At 42.5% G+C, this 23550-nt stretch overlaps 2 protein-coding genes across 6 annotated transcripts in view; one reads left to right on the forward strand and one right to left on the reverse strand.

Moving 5' to 3' along the window:
* Positions 1-113: 113 nt before the first annotated feature.
* znf142 (zinc finger protein 142) lies at positions 114-6223 on the reverse strand. Its single transcript, XM_083902934.1, has 7 exons — positions 6110-6223; positions 5790-6020; positions 4677-5504; positions 4405-4582; positions 1411-3886; positions 735-840; positions 114-639 (listed from the first exon to the last, which is right to left on the reverse strand). Exons 1-7 carry the CDS (start codon positions 6150-6152, stop codon positions 128-130), a joined length of 4374 nt encoding a protein of 1457 aa, XP_083759060.1. The 5' UTR covers positions 6153-6223; the 3' UTR covers positions 114-127.
* A 2188-nt stretch (positions 6224-8411) lies between these two features.
* tns1b (tensin 1b) overlaps positions 8412-23550 on the forward strand; it is a gene marked incomplete at its 5' end in the record, with an annotated part of 155076 nt that continues 139937 nt past the window's right edge. For all 5 annotated transcript variants that reach the window (XM_083902980.1, XM_083902984.1, XM_083902979.1 and 2 more), the window contains one exon: positions 8412-8498. In XM_083902980.1, coding sequence (XP_083759106.1) covers positions 8412-8498 — 87 coding nt within the window. The remainder of the gene's footprint in view (positions 8499-23550) is intronic.

The following is a 23550-nucleotide window of genomic DNA, read 5'->3' on the forward strand; positions in this document are numbered from 1 at the left end:
TGTTTACTAATGTACAAATTCCATAAGATATGCTGTGTATAATGTAGATGTATATATATAAAGTATATATATGTGGTCTGTAAATCAATGATATGCATTTTCTGAATGGATGTAAGAATAAAATGAATTAACAAACGCGTTGGGGCCTCTTCTCAGTGTCTTGTCCCTCTTCAGCTGCTGCTTCCCCCTCTGTGTCCACATCAGCTGCTCTCTCATACAGCGTCCCCTGCAGCGCCTCCTTCAGGGTCAGGCTCACAGCTTCCGCGTGCCTCACCACCCCCTGCTCGACCGACACATCCGAGTGATGTCTTTGCAGATGCTTAACCACTTGGAACTTCTGCTTGGCCCGGTAGGAGCAGTGGCGACAGCCGAACGGCTGCTGCCGGGTGTGAGACAGGTAGTGGTGTCTGAGACCCGCCGGCCAGCGGAAGGCCTTGTGACACAGGCCGCACGCGTACGGTCGCCCGTCGCTGTGCTGCCGCTGGTGGGTCTTGAGTATGAAGCTCGTCTTGAAGGCTTTGCCGCATTTCTCGCAGACGTACGGACGCGCGTCACAGTGTTGAGTGTCCCGGTGGGCGCGTAGGGCGTCCGCTCTGTTGGTGCGATAGTCGCACTCGTCGCAGGCGTATGGCTTCTCTCCTGCAGAGAACAAATACATGTGCATGTATTGAGTGCAGTCCAGGTGACTGTTTTTTTAATGAATTATTAAATTAAGTTGTATTTCTAGCTGATACCTGTGTGCTTGGTCATGTGATACTTCAGCTGACTTGCCCACTTGCATTTGTAGCCACACTCTGGACAAAGGTACTTCCTCTCTTCTTGGTGAACCCTCATATGAAGCTGTGATATAAATAATATATATAAAAACAAAGAGAATAATGTCATGTAACAAGCATTTTCCTTGTACTTTTGTTTTAAGGACATCTAGTTGTTCCTATTCTAGAACCAGAACCTGCAGAAGCAACATACTTGTACTCATCTAATCTGTATTATTTTATGTGTATTATTTTATTTTTTTACCTTTTTAATGTAAACTTTTGTTGATAACACTTTAGATTAGGGAACACATATTCACCATTAACTAGGTGTTTACTAAAATTCATACAAGTCACATACTAGCCCTTTACTAGTAAATATTTAGCACCGTACGTAGGAAAAATCTTTCTTCATGTCGTAATAGAAGTAGAATAAGTGTATGTGTGCTTAATGATTACTAATAAAGGGCTAGTATGCGACTTATATATGTTAGTAAGCACATTAATTGTGAACATATGTTCTATCTAAAGTGTTCCCAATTTGTTTAATATAATTTCATAAAAGCCATTCTGGGGACCTGATTCTGGGGACCTTGCACATTAACATCTGCAACAGCCTAAACCTGCAACTGATGAAAATAAACTTTGCACTCACCTTCAGCCTGGAAGGATCAGTGCAAGTGTAGCTACACTGCTCGCAGCCGTACGGCTTCTCCCCGGTGTGCGTGCGAATGTGCCACGTGATCTTCTGCTTGTTCCTGGTCGAGTAGTCGCAGTCTCTGCACTTGTACAGACGCCTGCCCCCGTGCGACCGCAGGTGGCGCTCCAGCACCAGCTGATGCCGACAGGAGAACGAACATGTGCTGCACTTGAGAGGCTTGTCCTCGGCCGGTCCGCCCTCGTGCTCGCCGACGAGGTGCAGAACTAAACGCTGCCTTGTTTTAGTGGCAAAGGAGCACAGGTGACACTGGTGTGCCAGGTGGCTCCTCTGATGGAGCTCCAGGTCTTCCTTTGTCAAAAAAGCCTCCTGACAGGTGGTGCACCTGAGCTCACGGTGCTTGATTTGCTGGTGGGCCTTCAGCGCGTCTTCACTGCTACACGTGTAGTCACACTGCTTGCACGGGAAACACACTTTGAGCTGGTGAACACGTTTGCAGTGGTTTCTGAGTGCAATCTCTGAACTGAAGCAGGCGTCGCAGTCAGTGCAAGCATGCTTTAACTCTCCCGTGTGGCACCTCACTTTATGGCGCCGTATATCGTCCAGCGTGAAGCCACTGAAGTCACACAGAGGGCAGAAGTGCGCAGGCCGTTTGTCGTGTATGCGTTGCTTGTGCTGCCGCAATTTGGTCACCGCCCCGAAGGTCTTGTCGCACGAGTCGCACTCGTGGCGGCCGACTCCCGTGTGAAGAGACTCGTGCTCTTCCAGGCGGTAGCGGCGCGCGGTGGCAAAAGGACAGTGTCGGCAACGGTGAGGCCTGACGCCTTTGTGTTTGAGGGCGACGTGTTGAGCCATGCAGCGTTTCTGCTTACAGGTGAACGAACACTGCGGGCAATGCAGGCGCTTGGGCTGGGCGACCCTTTTTTTATGAACACACAGATCATGGCGGGTCAAAGTACTTGGCAATTTACTTGCAAATGCACACATTGAGGAAACCGCTGCATTGTTCTCATCCACCTCTTTTGCTTGGTCTGACTCATTTTCGCCATCACCTTCCACTTCCGACAGAATCCGATTCTCTCCTTTCTGATTTTTGTTTTGGCAGGTTGTGAGGTGCCGTTCAACTATCGCAAGCCTGACCGACGCAAATGAGCACAGTTTGCATTTGAATTTATCATCTTTTTTCGTATAAAGGGCCCCTTTCTCCACTGATACACCACTGACATTGTGATTTAAATGAGATGTACGCACTTCCTCCTCTTGCCAATGAATTTCTGGATCATTTGAGTCCGTAGAGGACTGAATTTGTCGAGCACAGCTCTCCTCCGCAGCTGGACGTATTTTTGAAATGCCTACAAATGTTCTCGTTCTTCGCGGAAGCGCTGGGCACTTTTTCACACGGTGACTGTCGAGTCCTCGCCTCTGTTTGAAGCGAGCGCCGCAGGCCTGGCACTCGTGTTCCCTCGTCCCACGAGATACGGCCTCCTCCGTGGTTTTGTCAGAGCGTTTACGGTCTTTGGTTGACACCACGAGCATCTGCACCCGTCCCTCCAGAACCATTGCATCTGCTTGGTCCTTGTCGTGCTTCTTCATAGCTTTCAGACGGTCCTCAGGTTCCAATTCCACCTCGGGTATTTGACACCTCCGATGCACAACTGATTGACTGGCTGAATCATTTGCAGGCTCACCGGTGTCATCCAAGTCATTTAGTTCGCACTCTTCGTGAGACGTCACTACGTTATCCTCCTCTGATGAAGTTGTAGATGTAGAGAAGTCGGCTTTCTCTTGAGATGTTTTGGGAGTAGCCGTCGTTTTACTTCCTTCCTCATTTTGCATTGAGGGGTTCTGACAGTCGGTGGTAGACAGGGTTGTTAATATCAAAGTGCAGTACTCCTCTGGACTGTTCACAGATGTCAGACTGTCTGAAATGCCTTCATTTACAACCTCTTGAGGAACCACAGATTGCACTCCAGGTACAGTTTGAGACACCGGCTCTCCTTCACCGGATTGTCCAGGCTGCTCGTGATCCGTGACGTGATTGTTGTAAAAATCCTCCACAAAATCTGCCGAGTTCCTCTCCTTCTCTTTCGCGGCATAGTGCTCCAGCCATGCTTTGTCGCCAGGTACATACCCGTGAGATTTCCTCTTGTGCAGGAAAAGGCTGATGCTACTGAAGGAAGAGTAAGAGCAGAGGGCGCAGTGAAACTCTCTCAGCTTGGTGTGTTTGCAGTTCTCATGGTTTTGAAGCGCTTGCCGGTAGCAGGTCGCGTAGGCGCAGTATTTGCACTGATACACAGACGGCGGTCTCTCCTCTCCGGAGTGTTTGGCCAACATGTGATTGCGAAGCTCGTATTTCCGCTTGCAGGCGTAGGCGCAGATTTCGCACATGAGCGTTTTGGCCTGGTGTCTTAGTTTGTGGCTGTTCAGCTGGTCCATGCGGTGACAACGGTAGGAGCATTGATCGCACTGATACCTAGGCGACGAGACAGGAAGTTTCAGTAGCCTCCATACTTTATATACCTTTACAATTAAAAACACCTGTTTGAGTGTAAAATAAAATAAAAAGAGGTGTAAAAAGTCAGAATTATGACATAAAAGGTGATAATTATGAGATAGAAGAGTGATAATTTGAGATAAAAAGTGACGATTATGAGATAAAAAGTGATAATTATGGGATAGAAAAGTGATAATTATGAGATAATAAAGTGATAATTATGAGAAAGTCGAAATTATGAGATAAAAAGTGATAATTATGAGATTAACCAGATAAAAAGTGATAATTATGAGATTAAACAGATAAAAAATGATAATTATGAGATAAAAAGTCAAAATTATGAGATAAAAAGTGATAATATGAGATAAAAAGGTGGAAACAGGCTTCCATAGGAAAGGGCTCATAGAAACTAAATTTAATCAAACAGAAACAATAAAAAACTCTATATTTGTTGATAGATCTGTGCCCAAACATCAGTAGAAAAAAAAAACCTATACCTGAGGTCTCCAGCATGTTTCCTCATATGGACGTTCAGATAGTGTTTCCATTTAGTGACGTATCCACATTCGGCGCACATGAAGTTCTTGTCGTCCGAGTGCGTGAGCATATGTCTGGAGAGGTAGGACTCGTCTCGACACCTGAAATCACACAAGGTGCACTTGTGGGGCCTCTCACCTTTGACAGAAGGAGAAGGAGAGAGAGAGAGAGAGAAACAAATGAGGAGATGTAACATCCAACAATAGCAGTGTTTTTGGAACATCTTCCTCACCACTGTGCATCAGCACGTGTCTCTTTAATCCACGCTTGTGTGACGTCACGTAGCTGCACTGGGAACAGCGGTGGATCTTCTCGTTGGCGTGCAGATGCCCGATGTGCTGCTCAAACTCCACGGGGTTAAACGTTTGGAAGGAGCAAAAGTCACAGCAGAGCTTGTCGGGCCCTGTGTGACCCTGCCGCTGGTGCTGGAGGAAAAGGGCTTTATTGGAGCAGGAGAAATCACACTGTGAGCAGTGGTAAGCAAGGTGTGTCCGATAATGAGTCTCCATATCGGTCTCTTTTTCGAAAACGGCGCCACAGGCATGGTGGCGACATTGCACTGCCTGGACTCCATGGATTTCAAGAGTGTGTCTGAGAAGTTCTTTGGGCGACGAAGTCTGGAAAGAACAGGCCTCTTGAAAGCAGGCCATGGGCTGACTGGTTGTTGGGATGTTGTGCATCTTCATGTGAGTCTTGAGTGACCTGCTTTGGTGGAAGCTTTGACCACACGTAGGGCAAGGATAACTCGGACTGCTTCCGCATGCTTCTTGAGCCGCGTCAGCATGCACGCTGACGAGATGACGCCGGACCGCGTTCTGCTCCACGGCGGAATAGTCGCACAAGTGGCAGCGGTGGACTTTTTCTCCCGCCTCGCGGAGCCGGTGTATGCGTAGCTTGCTCTTGCTGGTAAAGTAACGCTTGCAGGTGGGACACTGGAGGCTGGGGTCAGGGAAGTGGATGTGGAGGTGTTCCTGCAGGTGGGAGCGCATCTTAAAGCAGCGGCGGCACGTGGGGCAGGTGTGAGTGCGGTAGATGTGCTCCGCAGCCTCTGCGACGTATTCTGGCGCACAACAACACACGACACACATATTTAAGTACATTTTCTTCAAGAGAAGACATTTCCATTTATTGTAAACTACTGATAAATTTCTATGTAATAAACTTCATGAGCATCTACATAAAATGTGGGATTTCACAAATTTCACCATTGGAGAAACTTAACTACTATTACTCCTAGATTATCTGACCATCTTCTTAAATGTGATAGATTTTGAATGTCTATCTAAGTTACATGGCTAAATGTAGACTATCATCTACTATAATCAGACTGTTGCACATACAGTACCTTTGGATTTCAGCACTGCTGTGTCCAATGCTGCGTTTTGGTCTCTATTCACTGCCTTTCGTCTCCTTTTCTTATCACGTCCGTCCTTTCCGGGCTGTTCTTTGTCCCCATCTCCTGGTGAAGATGACGAACTCGCTGGCCTGGATTTCAGTCGTTTTCTTTTTTGTCGGCTGGAAACCCGAGGTTGATGACTTCCAAAAGCAGATGCAGTCGTGGGTGCAGTCTCGCTGTCTGTGAACAAATGGGTCAAAAATGTTAATGATCTGCGACAGATAATGGGCTTTTGTAACACAATATTTCTTATGCAGATGTCATTTTACCTTTAGCACAACTTGGAAGCTGGTCGTGCAAGTGTTCCTCCATCTCGGCTTGTGTTGCAACAGTGCTTTGAAGGTGCAAAGGGTTAAAAGAGAAAGACCATGTGTGGACGTCAGGTGTTGATATGCTCCTCGCCAATCTGTGCTGCTGAACTGACAGCCTTGCTCGGTGCAGGAGGACAGACCTTCATTGTTGTATCCACTCCAACGATTTTGCAGTGATGATACAGAACATGTGGCTTGGGAAAAGAGCCAACTGAACCTCAGCAGGTGGAGCAGTCAGCCTTTTTAAAATCATGGGTAAGAGACAAAACTGTCATGCCCTGTGAAGGTTTGTCCAAATTCTACACATTGATGAGGTTCGACGTTCTCCATTGCATCTGAAAAAAAATAAAAAATAAGTATGTTAATAATAAGTATGCTCAATTAAATTCACTACAACTTAAGTATGTATATATATATATATATATATATATATATATATATATATATATATATATATATATACAGACCTGGAAAAACAATAACAAAGACACTTAATTTAAAGTGCTGTATGGTTGTACTGAGCTATAGTACAATACCAAAACACTAAAGGTGATAAACAGTATAAAAAAAAAATTATTTTATAGTACTATATAGTACTATTATAGTACTAATAAAATAAGTTATTTTCCAACACAGTTTTAAGCTATTGCAAGGATTTGGGTTATATTATGTATTTAATTAAACCAACCTGTTTTGTGTATTTTCTTCCATAATGCAGCAAAAACACAAACCAACACTATAAATGTGTTGTGGCCAGACAATCACGTTATATTTAACAAAAGGCAACACAAAACCACTGACTTAAATCTGATATTAAAACACAAAATCATAAAATCATAAGAGATATCCGACCTACCGCCCGGGTTTCCGCAGTGCTTTGTGTCTGTGAAACAGACCATCAACATTCATTTAGCATTTAGCCGTATGACTTCTACGTAAATATCCGCTTTTAGTGCCTCGGGCTCAGTGGCATGTCTAAAACTATGGTAGTACATGGAGTCCCGCTGCTTTTCTGTGAAAATATAAGGCTGTCAAATGTGGTAAATATGTGCCGACAACAACACTGCTAAAGCTAACTGGCTTCTTCGTCTTCTTCCTCAGCAGTTTTGCTAGCGATGGGACCCAACAAATTGCGCCACTGCCCTCTGCTGTCTATAGTTCCGAGCTACTGTGTAATTGTCGGTGATTTCGCTGTGATCTCAGCATTTTAAACGTAAATATGCTGTTATTGATTTCCCCAAATAAGACAGTAAACTGAATATTTTCAATTTATGGACAGAATAAGACATGTGAGGACGTAATTTGAAGTTTGGGACATGTTATTCAATCGTTATTTTTGTTTTCAGGCTTTTCAGTGGCTTGGTTTTTCTTCTATTGGCATTCGATTTAAATGGTGTTTGTACTTTCTTTTGGTGTGAAGCACATTGTGACAATGTTATATATATTTGGTTTGTCATTGTCTATCTAAATATGCCGAGGATAGGTGGCGTAACAGGTTGTTGTCTCATTGCTATCATTTTTAGCTAGCATGCTAATATTAAACGATAGCATGCTAGCTCCAATTAAAAGTAAAATGTCTTGTTTTGTCCACACAAACCAAAAATAATAATCAGTTTTAATGATTTCTTTGTTATATGGAGCAAGTAAACCAGGAAATAGTCAAATTCTTGTTTTAAATACTAAAGCAAATTCAGCAAGCAAGTAAGTATCTTAAAATTAATAGAATAATTGCAGCCCTGATTATATTACATTACAGTCCAATTAAATATTTCTTATGGCTGCTACTTTGTAGCTCGGCCACCAGGTGGAGACAGAGTTGCATGAATGGAGTAAGTCTCTCCGACTTTAGGTGAAGCAGATCCTCCAGGACCTGGGATCCGCGTCACCGTGACAGACAGAGACAGACAGACAGACAGACAGACAGGACATCAATCACAAACCCACGTGACGGAAACGCGGAGCTAATGTGAGTGTGTGGCACTCATCATCAGACAGCGCGTGGTGACAGGCAAGTTGCGTGCATGTGTATGTGTGACTGGGAGTCTCCTCGAGAGAGAGAGCGAGAGAGTGTGTGTGTGTGAGAGAGAGGGGGAGTTCACCCTGGACACTGATGCAGACACAGATCCACGGCGCGCGTTACTTGTACCACGTTTGACTGTTTACAGAGTCACCTGGAGAGACGCAGAAGGACATCAGAGGGACTGTGGTGTTTGTTGGATGGGTCTGGCCGTGTGCGCGCTCTGCTGGTCTCGTGGCTCGGATGGGATGCACGGTGAGCTTCATCTGCTGTGAGGAGGACTTTCTGCAGATGCCAGTGTTCCAGCATGAGGAGGAGAAGAAGAAGAAGGTATGAAGGGCGTCAAAGCTCTATTTGCTTTTTTAGAGCAGGTTGTTTTCACTGACCTCATCTTTGTTTATATTAGTTGCAAGGGTTTATAACACAAACCAACTTTCTCTGCAGCTAAGATAAAATTATTTCGACCTTTGCTTCCACTTGACTCACTCATTGTTTTCAATCAAGGGAAAGTCCATAACAAGTCAACACAGTGCCATTCATTTCATCATAATAGAGCCAGAATAAAGACATAATATAGGTGCTCAGATACGCTTTGTACAGAAGCCTCAGTGCAGGTATAAAGTGCCTGATGGCTCCTGTGTGAGTGAGTGAATGAGGTAAACCATTCACCATAATGAGTGCCGGAGGCAACTCTGAAAAGTCCAAGTTCAGTCATGCTTGCATGTGCATGTCAAAGGCACAGGATCAAAAACAGTTTTGTGGGTTCTACCTGCAGTGATGTCATGGAAATCATTTCCTCTGCTCTGCACTGTTGTTGTTGATGAGAGTTTGGTAAATAAGATTTTGGTTATGCAGCCTGAGGCTTTTACTTTCTACTTGGAGTGGAATGTGATGACTGACCTGTGACCTGACCCTTTTTTGTCTCTTTGGCTCTGTCTGACCTCATACCATCACTGTTTAACCCTGCAGACTCATTATGTTGGACATTATTTTTCCCATGGTGTGATTATGCAAGTCACACCAGAGTTAAAGCTGCAGTGTTTGTACAGTATGCCATTGTTTTGGCAGTTGAATAATTTGTCCATTTATTTATTTATTTGAGAGAAGTCGGTTATGGTGCTTTTTGGGTCGATTTCCATTACTAACATACCGCCTCAACATGGGCGGAGTCATCCCACAAACTAGTGATGGGCAAAGCAGTTGTTTTTGGTGTAAATTAATCATTAGAATCTGCTAAATGCTAAATGATGGAGATAACGCACATTTTCGTGTTTTTTTTTACCGTCTTTTTAACTGATCTACAGTTTAGTATTGTTCGGTTTGACTCTATTCAGGTGCTATCGCTAATGGAAGAGCAAAAATAACTCAGTAGAGTCACTTGGGCTTGTAACTGGAGGGTTGCTGGTCCAACTTTTTGAGAAAAATACTTCGAAATAATAACATTTATGATGATATTTCACATAATTTCCCAATAAAAGTGTTTTGATATGGAACGATAAAAAAGTTGACAATATAAATTTAATATAGTAATATTCTGGTCAGATTAATTCCAGAGTCCTAGCTCTGGACAGTATGGGGTTAAAAGGCTGGGATGAATTGCCTCATAAGTGATTTTTAACATTTTAAAGTTAGCATTGAGTTTGTTTACTTGCAAACTTGTCCTTATGCACTTACAGGCATTAGGTTCTAAGAGTCTTCAGTTGATGATAGAACTCCTGAGTGATATAATCTCTAGTTGATAGTAGTCCAGTGCGTAGACGCCCGTTTAAACACTGAAAGAATCCATCATTGGCGAATTAAACGGTGTGATTCCCGCTGTGGACTAAGACACGTTAAGTGCTTTGTGGAGTGGAAAGGCTTTCCCCTGGATATTCTGAGCTCTCCTGTGGCACAGACAAACAGCTGGCATGTCGAGCTGTGGGGCACATGCTGAGCTGTGGGAAAACCAATGTCTGGACTCTGCCAGGAGAGTGAGAGAGAGCTGTGGTCGAAAAATAATGACGTGGTGCTGAAGTGTTGAAAATAGTCGCTCCAGTGAAGCAGCCAAATGTCATCAGTCATGCTGAGTGTAAACAATCGGCATTCACTTATAATTTTGTGGAACTTTTTTTAAGTAGAAGCTGGAGAGGTGGAGTCTTTTATGACTGCTCTGCTCTGTGCTTTATTTTACTAGAATCTGAATTTCCAAGTAGCTCTAAAACACACTTTAATTAAGAAAGACATTTTTTCTTTGCATCTTAGATTGGACACATCATTTTTGTGTGGACATTTTTAAGGAAAACAGCAATTAATTCTTTACAATTATATTTTACACACTGAACCTTTAAAAATAATATCATTATGAAACTTGAGGCTCTGGATGAGCAACTATCTGCACCTGCGTTCAGGTGCAGATAGTTGCTCCTTGTGTGTTTGCGGTGATGCTCGTGGCTTTTGATCCAGAAGACGACTGCAGCAGCACTCAGGGAGGCCCACGGCGAAGAAGAGCGATAGCAATCGAGCAGAAAGTAGAAGCCTCATGTAAAAGCAAAGTACGCAACCTATAGACTTTGAACCAGAGGAGGGGAGGGGAGGGGGGGGGGTGTTCATGAATGGGCAAAGAATGTGTGGCTGTGTGTGTTTTGCATGGAGAGGCTGTTGTATAAGAGCAGGATGTGAGAGAGAATGACTTACGGTTGTGCAGACGCAGCATGCAAACTACTGGCATTCACAGTATTTTTTTGTTTATAGATTCATTTTGCATCACAAATATAGTGTTTATTGTGAACGATATATAATTCCAACACTTTTATTTTATTTTATACCTCCCCACGACCCTCCACAGGAGGATAAAGCGGTAGATAATGGATGGATGGATGGATGGATGGCTCTACCACCCTGACTGAACAGTTGCTTTTTCCTAAAATGTTGGATTTTTTTCTTCATCACTTGATCGGCCTCTCTCCTGACCAGATTAAATCCTCTTTATTTTACCAGAAAAATAAGTCACTTTCGGTATCTGGCATTTATTCAGTAACTATTGTAATGAGAAGCTTGTGAATCTTGGATGGTCGTTTTGCGGAAGGTTCTTCGACTGCTTTATCCTCCACATGAGTGTCGCGGGGGGGTGCTGTGTCAATCTCAGCTGACGTAGGACGAAAAGCGTGGTCACACCGTGGAGAAATTGCCAGTTTTTAAATCTTCTTCATATCACAAACGGTCTAGGAGTTACGATATTGAGATGTACGAATGTCAAATAAGGATATCTGGTGGGTAGTTTGCTTTTTAAATAAGGTGCCGTTTATTTATAACAGTCCCAACTGTGTGTAAATTTGCTTTGTTTATTCAAATAAACCATGGAAAAATGGACCATGGTCGAAAGGAATTTGCAGTATTTCTCCCCAGTGCTCGCCCTCGATGGCTGTCAAGGCGAGAGCGGAGCAAACTCCCGAACATCAGTGCAGCAGCTGAATTTACCACCTTAAGAAACCGAACCCTCACCTCAGTTTAATCCCTGTCAAGTTCAGCTCTCCCGTCTCCCTCCGCCTCTGAATTCCCACCAAAGTGTCAGATGGCACTGAGTTTTTCCCGAGATGTTTGATAAAAGGTATGTGGTGAACTGAGAGTTACCTGCCGCCCCTTATTGCATTCCGATGGATGTTTTAGCGGCGTGGAAAACAGTGCGTCCTCTGTGCTGGCGTCTCTGGGGGAGGCCTATCATTTCAATTCCTACCTGCCGGCGCTGACCCGCAGAACAAGACCCTCTCTGTGCGATCGGCGGTGGAAAGGTGCCCAGTGTGTGCTTGACCCGGGAGAGGATTGTGATTCCTCAGCAAAGTTAACCCCTGTCATCTTACCTTTTAATGCACACAGGAATTTAACCTCGGGGCGGACACACGTCTTATAGACCCCGTCATTCATGTTACAGTTGATCTTGATGTGGTAAACACGGACGGCGGAGTTTGTTTGCGTCCTCTTGTTTCCACAGCCAAACTTTAGGTTAATAAGTTAACCCCAGTTCTGAGAACACATGACTTTTTCAGGGATTCAGAGGGGATGTAAAACCAATGCGAGAATTACTTCCTACGGTGTGATGGGCTCTCGAGGCTGTATGTTTGAAATTCAAACGGGCATTTGAGGTTGTGTGTCAGTGTGTTGATTAAGTTAATTGGGTTAGATTATGAATTGTGTTTATGAACATGTTCTAATTTGCATTTAAGAGAGGAGAATTTAAAAAGGCAGCCATTGTGATTTACAAGGCAATAACTGTTACAATAAATAATCTGGTGTTACTTTACTGAGAAGCAATGATGGAAAGAAAATTCCGAGGAAATAAACTCTCTGTCGTGGCGCCAGTAGGAATGTCATCATTTATCAATATTTCAAAATAAAATAACGGCTGCCAACAGAAATGGAAGGCCTATCGCAATTATTACATCATTATCTGATAGCAATTATATGTTAATCTAAATTACTGTGTGTCATTTTCATTAAAACATCTTTAAAGTCTATGTACAAAACTATTAGATGAAGCAGAAATGTCCTATTTTGAAAGTATTCCCTCCTCACGTCCCACTCTCATGATGTCATGTGGGTGTCGGCACTCAGAGCCACCAACTCTTAAATGTAAGAGAAATTCTTGAGGTGTCAAATGTCATGAGTGTGACAAGTTCTGAACTCATGACAATATATAAAAAAAGAATAATTATGCACTAGAAAAGCTGTTTATGTCCTTTGTCATTTGAGATTTTCATCATCACATTAAGTGTTTTGCAACTTGAGGAGAAATTCTTCAGCCTGCACCAGCAACTTGTTTGGGGTTGTGTAATAATTTGGACTTTTGTGTTCAGTCTGGGAGGTAACGCCTTTGCTTTTTAGTGCCTCGTGGTCAAAGGATGTGTGAGTCAGATGAGCGGATATTTCTTTTCCAAACAGCTTTTCGAAGGAATTAATGATGCGGCGATGCGTGGCATCGGACACAAAGCCTCTGAACCGAGTAGATAGCAGGGACACAAAAGGCGCTCGTTGAGCTTCTTTAAGTGTCTGTAATTCGCTTTGGCAATGCTCAGTGGATAGAATGTCAGTCAGAATGATAGATTAAGGAAGAGGGCAACTGTATTTTCTCCCCAGAGTCACGGATGCTTGCACCCTTTTCTTGGAATGTAAATGCAGAGGCCTAACTTCCACCTCTGCCTCAGACCTTGTGGCATCAGTGCACCATAATACACAGAGTTTAGTCATATACCGTCTTTGTGTGCCTGTGAATGCGGTCCTTTATGCTGCACTTTTTGTTGATATTTCTCAACGTGTGAGGGGAGGGTGGTTTCTTGTCTTCTCCCTTTAATACTTGGCAAGGCGGTGTTACATTCACTCTTGGCAACGTCAAAATCCCACAAAGTCTCACTCTGGGGCCTTTGTAGCCTTTCACGGCACTTCCGAGTGATGGACAGGCAGCTCGGCTCTCCCAGGTCGCATCCTCTTTGCCTTCCAAATGTGCCTTTTGTTGATATTTGTGGCTCCTCTATTTCCCCCCGGGGCTCTTTTTTTTTTTCACGAAGGTCGGATGCCACAGGGCTCCAAGGGTAATTGCTGTGACAGTGGATCAGAAGTTAGGCTGGGCTACCCAGGTCGCCCAATCATGTTTTCATCATCGAGAGAATGTTTTTCTTTTGGGACCTAATAAATCCACCCCCCTTTGACATGCTGCATTTACTCTGAATACACATAGGAAGAAAGCTCTCTCTCTCTCTCTCTCTCTCTCTGGTTTGCACCAGTGCTTGTAACAAGCTGAGGCAGATCATTGTTGCTAGTTCACCCTGACTGGTTTTTAAAGGGATATAGGTTTGCACTGTTGCACTTGTTGTGGAGGAATTTCAGAGGTATTTGCAATGGAATGCGCTTTCACTGTCACTTGTGAGGGGTTAAAACGTAATGTACTTTATGAATTATAACGACAAAGTGTCCACAGAAGTGTCTCAGCAGCTGTGTTGGACAATAAGGGGTTGGACTCGTCTTTGAGCAGAGAGGAACAATGGAGAGAATTTTTGTTGACGTTCCACTTGGGTAACACATTTTAGGGTGACTTAGAAATGTCCTTTTTTTTGAAGGAAAATCACTTTTTTTCAATGAATGTAACATTAAATTAATCAGAAATACACTCTATACATTGTTAATGTGATAAACGACTATTCTAGCTGTTTTTAATGGAATACATGAATAAGGTGTATATTCCAGTGTTCTAATGGTACATTGTGTTTGCTAATCGCGTTAGAAGGCTATTGGATGATTAGAAAACCCTTGTGCAATGATGTTAGCACAGCTGAAAACAGTTTTGCTGGTTCTTAGATGAAAGGGCAAAATGATTATTTTGACCAAAAAAAAAATCATTATTTCTAATCTTGTCAATGTCTTGACTATATTTTCTATGCATTTTGCAACTCTTTTGATGAATAACAGTCAGTTTGAATGGAAAACAAAAAATGTGTAAAGGTGACCCCAAACTTTGGAACGGTAGTGTATTTCATCAATGAATGGAGATTCTCTCTGTGTCTTCCCAGAGCCCGAAACACAACATATGGAGAATAATAGTCCACTGTTCTGCAGTGAATGTTTGTCATGCCGTTATTTGTAGTACAACAGGAGTAGAAATTTGATAGCCCTCCATTTACCAAACAGAAAAAAATGGCACATGTTCCACGTTCCCCGTCCTGATCCCCTGTTAATGAAGCGCGGTTGTGCCTCACCCCGTGCACCCAGCGAAGGAATCTCTAATTAAGTCACACTCTTGGACCCGACGCCGCCGCCGCTGCTGCTGCTGCACGTGTTGCACGCGCCTGCCTGAAACCCCTCGCGTTACTGTGTCGCTGTCTGGAGTGTCATACATTTATATCATTTACGCAGGCTGGGAGTTCATGTGTTCACACTCTAGCTAAAAATACACTGCCCCTGTATTTCTGTTTACGATACAGGGCTGGGCATATACATTATATACATAGGAATTTGTCGACACATTTAGATATATCCTTTTTTTATCTCCGGTTTGCCCACCCCAGGTGATGTTTGGCCACCCTGGGGGAATAGAGACAGAGTGGAATCCTGGGCGGGCGGAAGCCTGCGGCGTGGCTAGTGGGAACACAAAATATGCAAGCATGTTTTTAACTGAGGAAATTAAATAACATGATGCTACATTAGGTATTAATACGAGACCTCTTATAATACAGAAGTTTTGGTGGAGGATCTTTGTGGTTTTCCAACTTTTCAGAATTGAACGACAAATAAATTCACCCACGCTTTACAGAGAGCAGAGCAACAACGTCGCATTGACATCCAGAAATATAGTTTTTAAAGGACGTTATAGTTAAAAATATACTGTAATGTAATGTGATTTTTTTATATCTCTGTCTCTTTGGTGTATTTGTATGGAAGGCAAGCTGAGCCGCAGCATCAGAGTATTAAGCATAAACGCCTTTTGTTGTTAATAAAGATATGGTTTCTTTGGTTCCACATGGACTTTCCCAGACGGCAAGAATAACATATTGGATTACCTAAATTGAGGGGTTTTACCCTTTAAGCCCACTCCACTCTAAATTACAGTAGTCCCAGAAGTTCTGAGAACATAATCTGCTACCCCCTTCGCCTCCTGCGTGCCTATCTGCCTTGGCAGGCCTGCATGACACGACTCTGAAAATAGCCCAAATACCTGCACATGATTTTCGTTGCATTGTTCTGTGCCATTGAGGTTTGCTTATAACTGTGCACCACCTCAGACTGGAGGGCACTCATTCTGTGGTAATGCAGGTGATACAGCGTATTACTTGTTAACATGGTTGAATTCGGGTGACTCATCGTTAGCATATCAAGTTCTTACAGGTTTCCCAACTTTATCTTGTTTTATATGTATCTTTATAACAAACCCATGATAAGAAACCTGGGGGTGTAATAATGGACACTGATTTTAAGTGAATTTTAAGGCAAATGGCCAAGGATTCTGCCGAGGTATGACCTTGAAATATACCTCTTCATAACTATTTGACTGGATTACTGTAACACTCTTTATATTGGGGTTATCCAGGATTCTATCTGCCGCCTTCAGCTTGTTCAGAATGCTGCTGCATGCCAAGAACTCCCAAACATGAACATATCTTTCCCATTCTGACTCCCAGAACACTACAAGATAAACTTTGAGTTGCTATTTTTTTGTCTGACCTCTCAGACTTACTTCAGCTATACATTTCTTCATGGTCTCAAAGATCAGCTGCTCTTAGGTCGTCCCCAAAATGAGGCGGAAGCTCAAGGGCGATAACCCTAACCCTTCGCGGTAGCACTTCTTAAAATGTGGAATGGGCTTCCACTTCCCATTAAAACAGTGCTCTTCCCTTCCTGTTTCTCTTTAAAGTCTCTCTTAAAAAACTGTTTTGTTCTCTTTGACATTTGACACGTCTGTCTTGGTCTCTGCCTGTTGCGTTTGAGGACCCATTGGAGATGCTACACTCAAACATGCCTCCCTCATCATCACAGGCTGTTCCCATGACATAGCTACGACTCCTGGACTCTGATTGTATTCATTAAGACGCACAGCTCTTTATTTAGATATATAATATTTGCTGTGTCCCATGAGCAACACGCTGCAAGATAACAAACTGTTTGTCCTCCCCTGGGAAAGATTGGACTTTTCTTTAGCGAGAGATAACAGTAAAGGGTTTAACAGTCTGCAGTTACAGAGCCATTAACCACTAAATGAAGTTGAGCAAACTGATTTAATGGCCATGTTATCAGCGTCCTCTCTGTTGCAACGCGATTATTTATCAGTTATTTCTTCCTGGGCACTTTCCCTTATTACGGCACACACCACTTGGTCACTTTGTCTGATATTTGTACTTAAATAACCACCGAGCTCGAGTGTAGCTGAGCCTTTAACACCTGCTGCTGTCAGCGTTTGTAAATTTAGACTCTTTAAGATTAGTGTTGGCCGGATACCATGCTCCCATGTGTCAAACTCATCGGGTCGCTCGGGTTATTCACCCAAAAATACTCAGAAATAACATTTCAACTCACTGTGATGTCACCTTTTTTGTTTATGTACCCATATTCGTTATAGAGCGAAAGGTTTCATTCAAGTCTGGCCAAGTCTGTAACACACCACCAACGTGATAGAGGCTTGTTTGTGCATCACATTATCTCAACACAAGACAGCAGTTTCCATGTCCCATGTTTTTTCGCTGGGAAAAGCCACGTGACGTGTGTGTGTGTTTGTCTTCTCTGTGGGTGTGCCATTTTGACAGGGGGACGAGTAGACATGAAAGAAAAAATGGGGAAGACGGTCAACTAAACAGGACGTTTGAAGTGGTGGTTCGGAGCCAAAACAACCATAGCGTGTGTATTTTTGTGGAAAGACATCAAAGTAGAGGTTAGGGAGATGCAGAACCAGCAGATGGAGACGTTGCCATTGTTACTTTTCCTACTCTAAACGGTAAATAACCGTGGACTAATTGGTGCTAAATACATTAAAGTCTATATCCTAGTCTTTATACACCCAGTGTATTGTGGATAATTGAAAAAGTTAATGTTACCAAGTTATAAAATGTTGTCCACAAAGAGAATCCACAAAGCTCTTGACTGATTCCAGTGTAAACACCGTTAAACGCTCCCGTGATGGCTGTGAAATGTGCAGCCGCTCTCCTTGCAACAAGGTTTTTTTTTTCCGTGAAGTTAATTCAATTAAAGCAGACAAAAGGCCACTGGCACCAATAAAAGCCTGGTTGAAATGTGAAGCTCTGTCTTGCGACCAGTTGAGCATGATTTACATTTGCATAATGCCCGGGCCACTGGGCAGGCTCAGCATCGCCATGGGTTACGGTTGGTGCTGCAGAGAAATGCATCTCCGTGCTTGGGGGGGGGGTATTATCTTGTCTTTGCCACACACACGTTTGCACACCTATTCTTCGAAGACTCTGCGTTGACTTACATTCAATTCTGTTGAACAGTGTAAACAAATCTTCATCACTAACCTTAACCAAAACCAGTCAATGCCTAACTGATCCTAACCTTAACATATTCAACCATTTAAATCTTAGCCCTAAACTTAACCAGTCCCTCAATATTGAGGTTCTGCTTCATGTAGGACCAGGATTTGGTCTCCATGAGGACAACTGGTCCTTATCACACACTTAAAGGGCTGCAACTAACAATTATTTTCATTATCTCGATTAATCTGGTGATTATTTTCTCGATTAATCGATTATTTGTTTGGTCCGTAAAATGTCAAAACTGGAAATAATTAGTACCATAAGGCCTTAAAACCTACTGTAAAAAGGCTAAAACTCTTCATAAAATAACGAATGTAAACTAACCTAATTCTAATTCTGTAAACTAATTCTTGCATGAATACAACAAAGCTCCAGAGATGTCGTTTATATTTACCACATTTAACACTTAAAGATGGTGGTTCACCAGTTTCCTTCCAGGTTTTAATAAAATGCAACAGACAGTTATTAAGTAAGATCTTTTCCAACATGGTTGTTGTAAGAAATGAGAAGCTAAATCACTTGTTGCAGCTAAAACCTATTAATCTCTGCAGTATTATTCCAGCGGAGGCCTCTTATACCTACTGTATTTGCTTAGTTAAATCCAGATGGTGAGTGCACTGTATTTGACTCAAAATACAGTATAAAACATTCTTTTTTTCCTTCTTCTCCACACAATGACTGTTGAAAAAAAGGTTTAACCTGATAATGAAAGTCAAACTGAAAACTTAAACCCTTCATTGTGCTTTTTTTTTTATTGCACATACTATAAGAGGTGACTGTGAGTTCAGGCAGGGCACCGTCCGTCGTTCTTGCCACAAAAACGACACAATAAGTGGCTCATTCATCAGCGTTACAGCTTCATATTTGTGCAGGTGCACTTTATTTCTGAACCTTTGTGTTGCTCCAAAAGCTACCGAGATGAGATGACTCGTGAATTTTGTGGAACCCTAAACCCCACGGGCCGAGGAATGAGTTGTATAACGGAGCCTTTCCTTTCCCCCCCGTTTTCTTTAACAGTGATAGAGCGGGTGTTTCAAGTGTTAAATATGAATGTAGATCTCGCAACTCTAGCCCTAGATGTGACTTTTGCTGACTGCACACAAAAACTCACACACATTTAAAGAACTGTAAATAAAAAGTGTCATTTGCAATTATCCATATTCTCTTTCCATCATCCCTAATAAGTTTTGGCAAGCTCTGTCTGTCTTCCCAAGATAATATCATCGTCTTAAGACGCGCAGTAAATCTATGGGTGATGAAAATAGTGTCCGCAAGTTGTTTTTATGATAATTTATTGCACACATGGAATGTATAGACTTCATGTTTTACCATCTCTGAAAAGTACCGCAGCCAAAAAGTATTTTAAAAGAGAAAGAAGGCATTGTCCTTGTGACGGAACAAGTGATACTGCACATTACTTATGTGTTAACTTTTTTGTTCTTGTCATATTTATTTACTTTCAGTGGTTTTGTTATGTATTAGTCAATTGGTGGAGTATAGAGGCCCGAGCACTTTTGTCTCCCATGTTTGAAAGCTTTGTCACTTTATATTTCACATTTTATGACTTGTTTTATTCATATTTGTGCTGTGTGTAAAATGTTTGTCAAAGAAAACCTCTATCTGAAAACTGCAAAACAAATTGTGCTTGTGATACGACTTAAAATTGTGACGAGTGATAATTTTTTGCCGATTAATTGTCACTTTTTTGACAAACATCTACATAGATAATAAGGGAAGAGCATTAGGGACACATGTAATGAATTACAATTAAACAGTATTCTGATTCTGATTCTGATTCTGATGTAAAAAAAATAATGAAAAAATACATAAAACAGCATGAATTCTCAGATTAATCTCAATAGTTCTGATTTTAATCTCAGCTATTCTGACTTTACTATTCAGACTTTAGTCTCAAAATTCTGACTTTAATCTCAGATATTCTGACTTTATTCTGATATTCTGATTTTAAATATTCTGACTTTCATCTCAGATATTCGGACTTTAATATTCTGACTTTAGTCTCAGAATTCTGATTCTGACTTTAATCTCAGATATTCAGACTTTAATATTCTGACTTTAATCTCAGAATTCTGACTTTAATATTCTGACTTTAATATCAGATATTCTGACTTCACTATTCTGACTTTAATCTCAGATATTCTGACTTTACTATTCAGACTTTAATCTCAGAATTCTGACTTTAATCTCACATTCTGTCTTTAATATTCTGACTTTAATTTCAGAATTCATGCTGGGATGTTGTTTTGTTTTTTTACGTGTGGTCCCACTACTCTTCCGTAGGATAGTCATTTGACATTTTTTGGAGTCGATAACAGACAAAACATAATGAAGAGCTGAAGATTTTTGGGGCCAGTGATTTTTCTGCACCACTGAAAAATGTCACCGCAATGATGCTCTGACGAGTGCGTTGTAAAAGAGTGACCAGTAGGGGGCAGACTTTGCTGTACACTGACTGCACTGTCGGTACAGTCATCTTGCAAGAGTTATTTGCATTAAAGAAAACTATTTGCGTCAATGTGGGGCTCACATGTGGCCTGATCAGAAATGACAAGTGTGAGCTCATGCAGCATGTGCTTCCAATCCGGAGCCGTGCCTTTATTTACCTCATCCTCTGTCGACACACACACACACACAACACACAGACGCACACACAGACATGTCAGACGCTCCTCTGAGCGGCGGTGGCGGCGTTCACGGAGGCCTCACTCATGGCTTAGCACTTAGAGGAGTGATAACAATCGGCCAGAAAGTAACCCCCCCCCCCATGTTAAAACCTAAGCACACAGTGTATACTTTGATCCAGCTGAGGTGGGGGGTGAGGTGGGGGGTGTTGGAAAGGCTTTAGACGAATGAAGCCTGTGAGGTTTTGGCTCAGGAGTTCACACAGCTCACAATGCAGACACGGTTAGGATTACACTATCTACACAACACACACACACACACACACATACATGGACAGAAACACACGGACATTCTTGGATTTAACAGCAAACAATGGTATTCCTTTAGTTCCTTTAGTTGTTAACAGCTGTTTCACGCTTATTCTCTTGGACTTAAACGTTATTGTTATAACTGATGTTATCGTTTGAACTCACTTGATATTAGGCCTGAACCAATTACTCAATTAGTCGATTATTAATCGATCACTAAATGTTTTGATCATCGATGAATCGGTTTGAGTTTTCTGATTATTCAGCTTCTTAAATGTGAATATTTTGAGTAGGTACTATTTTTGTAGTGGAAAACCAACCTTAACCGTGCCGTGCCGAGGCGATTGGAGGCGAGCTGGGACCATAGTGGAAAAGGGCCATAACTTTAAAATCATATTAGTGACGCTCCAAAACAAACTCTTCCAAAACAGGCCATCTCTTCAGACTGACACGGCCACAAAATGATTGGTGCATGTAAACAATACTCATGTGAAGTCACTTTTAAATGAGAAATGAGAGAACCCCCCCTCAATACTAGTAACACTATTGCACTCTAATTCTCATGTAATGTACTGGCTCTGTGTGAATCCAAATGTTTCTGCTGTGACACAAACATGACTCGTGGCTTTTTATGGATTGCCTAATGCCGAACATATGTGGTGGAGGAGGAGGGACGGAATTATGTCCCTCGGTTTAGCATAGTTTTTGAATGCGTTTTTTTTGTGCTCTGCCATAGTAATGCGACCTCCTCTGAGACCAGAGGGGCCACAAGTGAGTTTCATCTCCAGCAAAGTAAATATCCCTACTTCTTCTTCTACTTCTTCTTCTAAACCTTGTAAAAAAAAAAGTTGTGTTGAGTGGAGAAAAACAAACCTGGATCATGTTTGTCCGACACACGATACTGCTTCTCACGGACAAGTGGCAGTGAATCGGTGAGGTCTAAGGTGTTTTCCGTTAATGGCGTGTTAAGAACACAACGGAGGAGCTTGTTTAGTTGCAGAGGGGCGACCTCTTCACCTCAGCTGTCATTACCTTTAGTGTGTTGTTTAATTTGCCTGGAACTTGTCAGGTAAAAGCACTATGCACTAACCACTGCTGTGTGTAACCCTCGTCCACTTTCTCTAGCTCCACTCATTGCATCTTCACCGTACCTATTAGCTCCTGTTAACCTTCATTCCTCTTCTCTCCGGTGCAAACGCTCACTACAGATGATATTATCATCTGCGAGCATCACGCACACTCCTGCCTGACCTCATCTGTCAACCTGTCCGTCACTGCTGCAAACGAGATGAGGCTCAGAGCTGATCCGCGATGTAATCCCACCCTCTCATACTTCTCTGCCACTCCTGACTTCCTCTCTTGGCACCAATCGACCATAAGCAGCTTTCTCTAGATCCACAAAGACACAGTGCAAACTTCTTTGGGCCTTCTCTGTACATCTCCACCAGCAGCTCTTAAAGCAAACTTCACGTCGCATCTTGGCATGAACCCATACGGCTGCTCGCCGATCTTCACGTCTCTCCTTAACCGAGCTTCTTAACATTTCTTTCCCACATTATGGTGTGTCTTTTAAAAAAAAATATGGAAACTATCGTGACCCAAATCACTCTATAAATCAGGACAAGAGCATATTTGTGCATGATGTAGCAGCTCATCTACTACCATATCTGTAACGCCTAAACAAATCATTTCCAAGAGATGTTTGTTAAATGGATTACAGCTTCATTTTATTCTAAAATATATAGATATAAATCTTCACTAAAAGGTTAGGGGACCAAAAAAATTGGATTATTGTTTGTATCCCAGGGCAAAAGATGGGGTACACCATGGACAGGAAGCTGGAATACCCATGAAGAACATGCAGACCCACAGAAAGGCCTTTGGTTGAACCATGATTCAAACCGTTGACCTTCTTGCTGAGGCAACAGTACTATCCACTACGGTCACATGGTAATGATGTTGAGGACATCAGACGTGTCTGAATTTAACCAAAACGGCTCATTCAAACAACTCTTCACCTGTGGCAGTGACAGCTGTGGCTTGTTAAGACAGTTCTATTCCCCCCACTCCCCCCTTTACATCAAACTAGGCTGTAATTCCTTCCATAAACACAGCTCGTTGGACAGTATTTCACACTGGCAGCACAACAGCCTTTTCTCTTCCAGCTCCCTCACCACAGAAACTCGCCTCATTGTTCCCATAAACATCTCCTGAAGAGTTCCACTTCAAGTGAATTTGTCCTTTTTCATCCCCTGTGAGAAACTTGGCATGATAACTTTTTGCCTTTTGTATTTTTTTGCTGCGCGTTTAAGCACATTACGCAGACTCTGATCCAGCAACTTTGCAGTACAGGGAACGCATATAAGACATCTGTTACTCCAGGGCATACAATTACAATGATGTGTCATCAGAGATTATGGAAACAGC

Source organism: Microchirus variegatus, assembly GCF_963457635.1.
Source record: "Microchirus variegatus genome assembly, chromosome: 16".
In the NCBI taxonomy this organism is placed as follows: Eukaryota; Metazoa; Chordata; class Actinopteri; order Pleuronectiformes; family Soleidae; genus Microchirus; species Microchirus variegatus.

What these genes read in the sequence shown, in the direction of transcription:
- znf142 (XM_083902934.1), bottom strand. Translation starts at nt 6,152, where the DNA reads ATGGAGGAACACTTGCACGACCAGCTTCCAAGTTGTGCTAAAG. An exon ending in ACACGTGCTGATGCACAGTG is followed by an intron (nt 4,583 to 4,676) that starts GTGAGGAAGATG and finishes CTTCTGTCAAAG; the next exon opens with GTGAGAGGCCCCACAAGTGC. An exon ending in TCACATGACCAAGCACACAG is followed by an intron (nt 640 to 734) that starts GTATCAGCTAGA and finishes TGTTCTCTGCAG; the next exon opens with GAGAGAAGCCATACGCCTGC.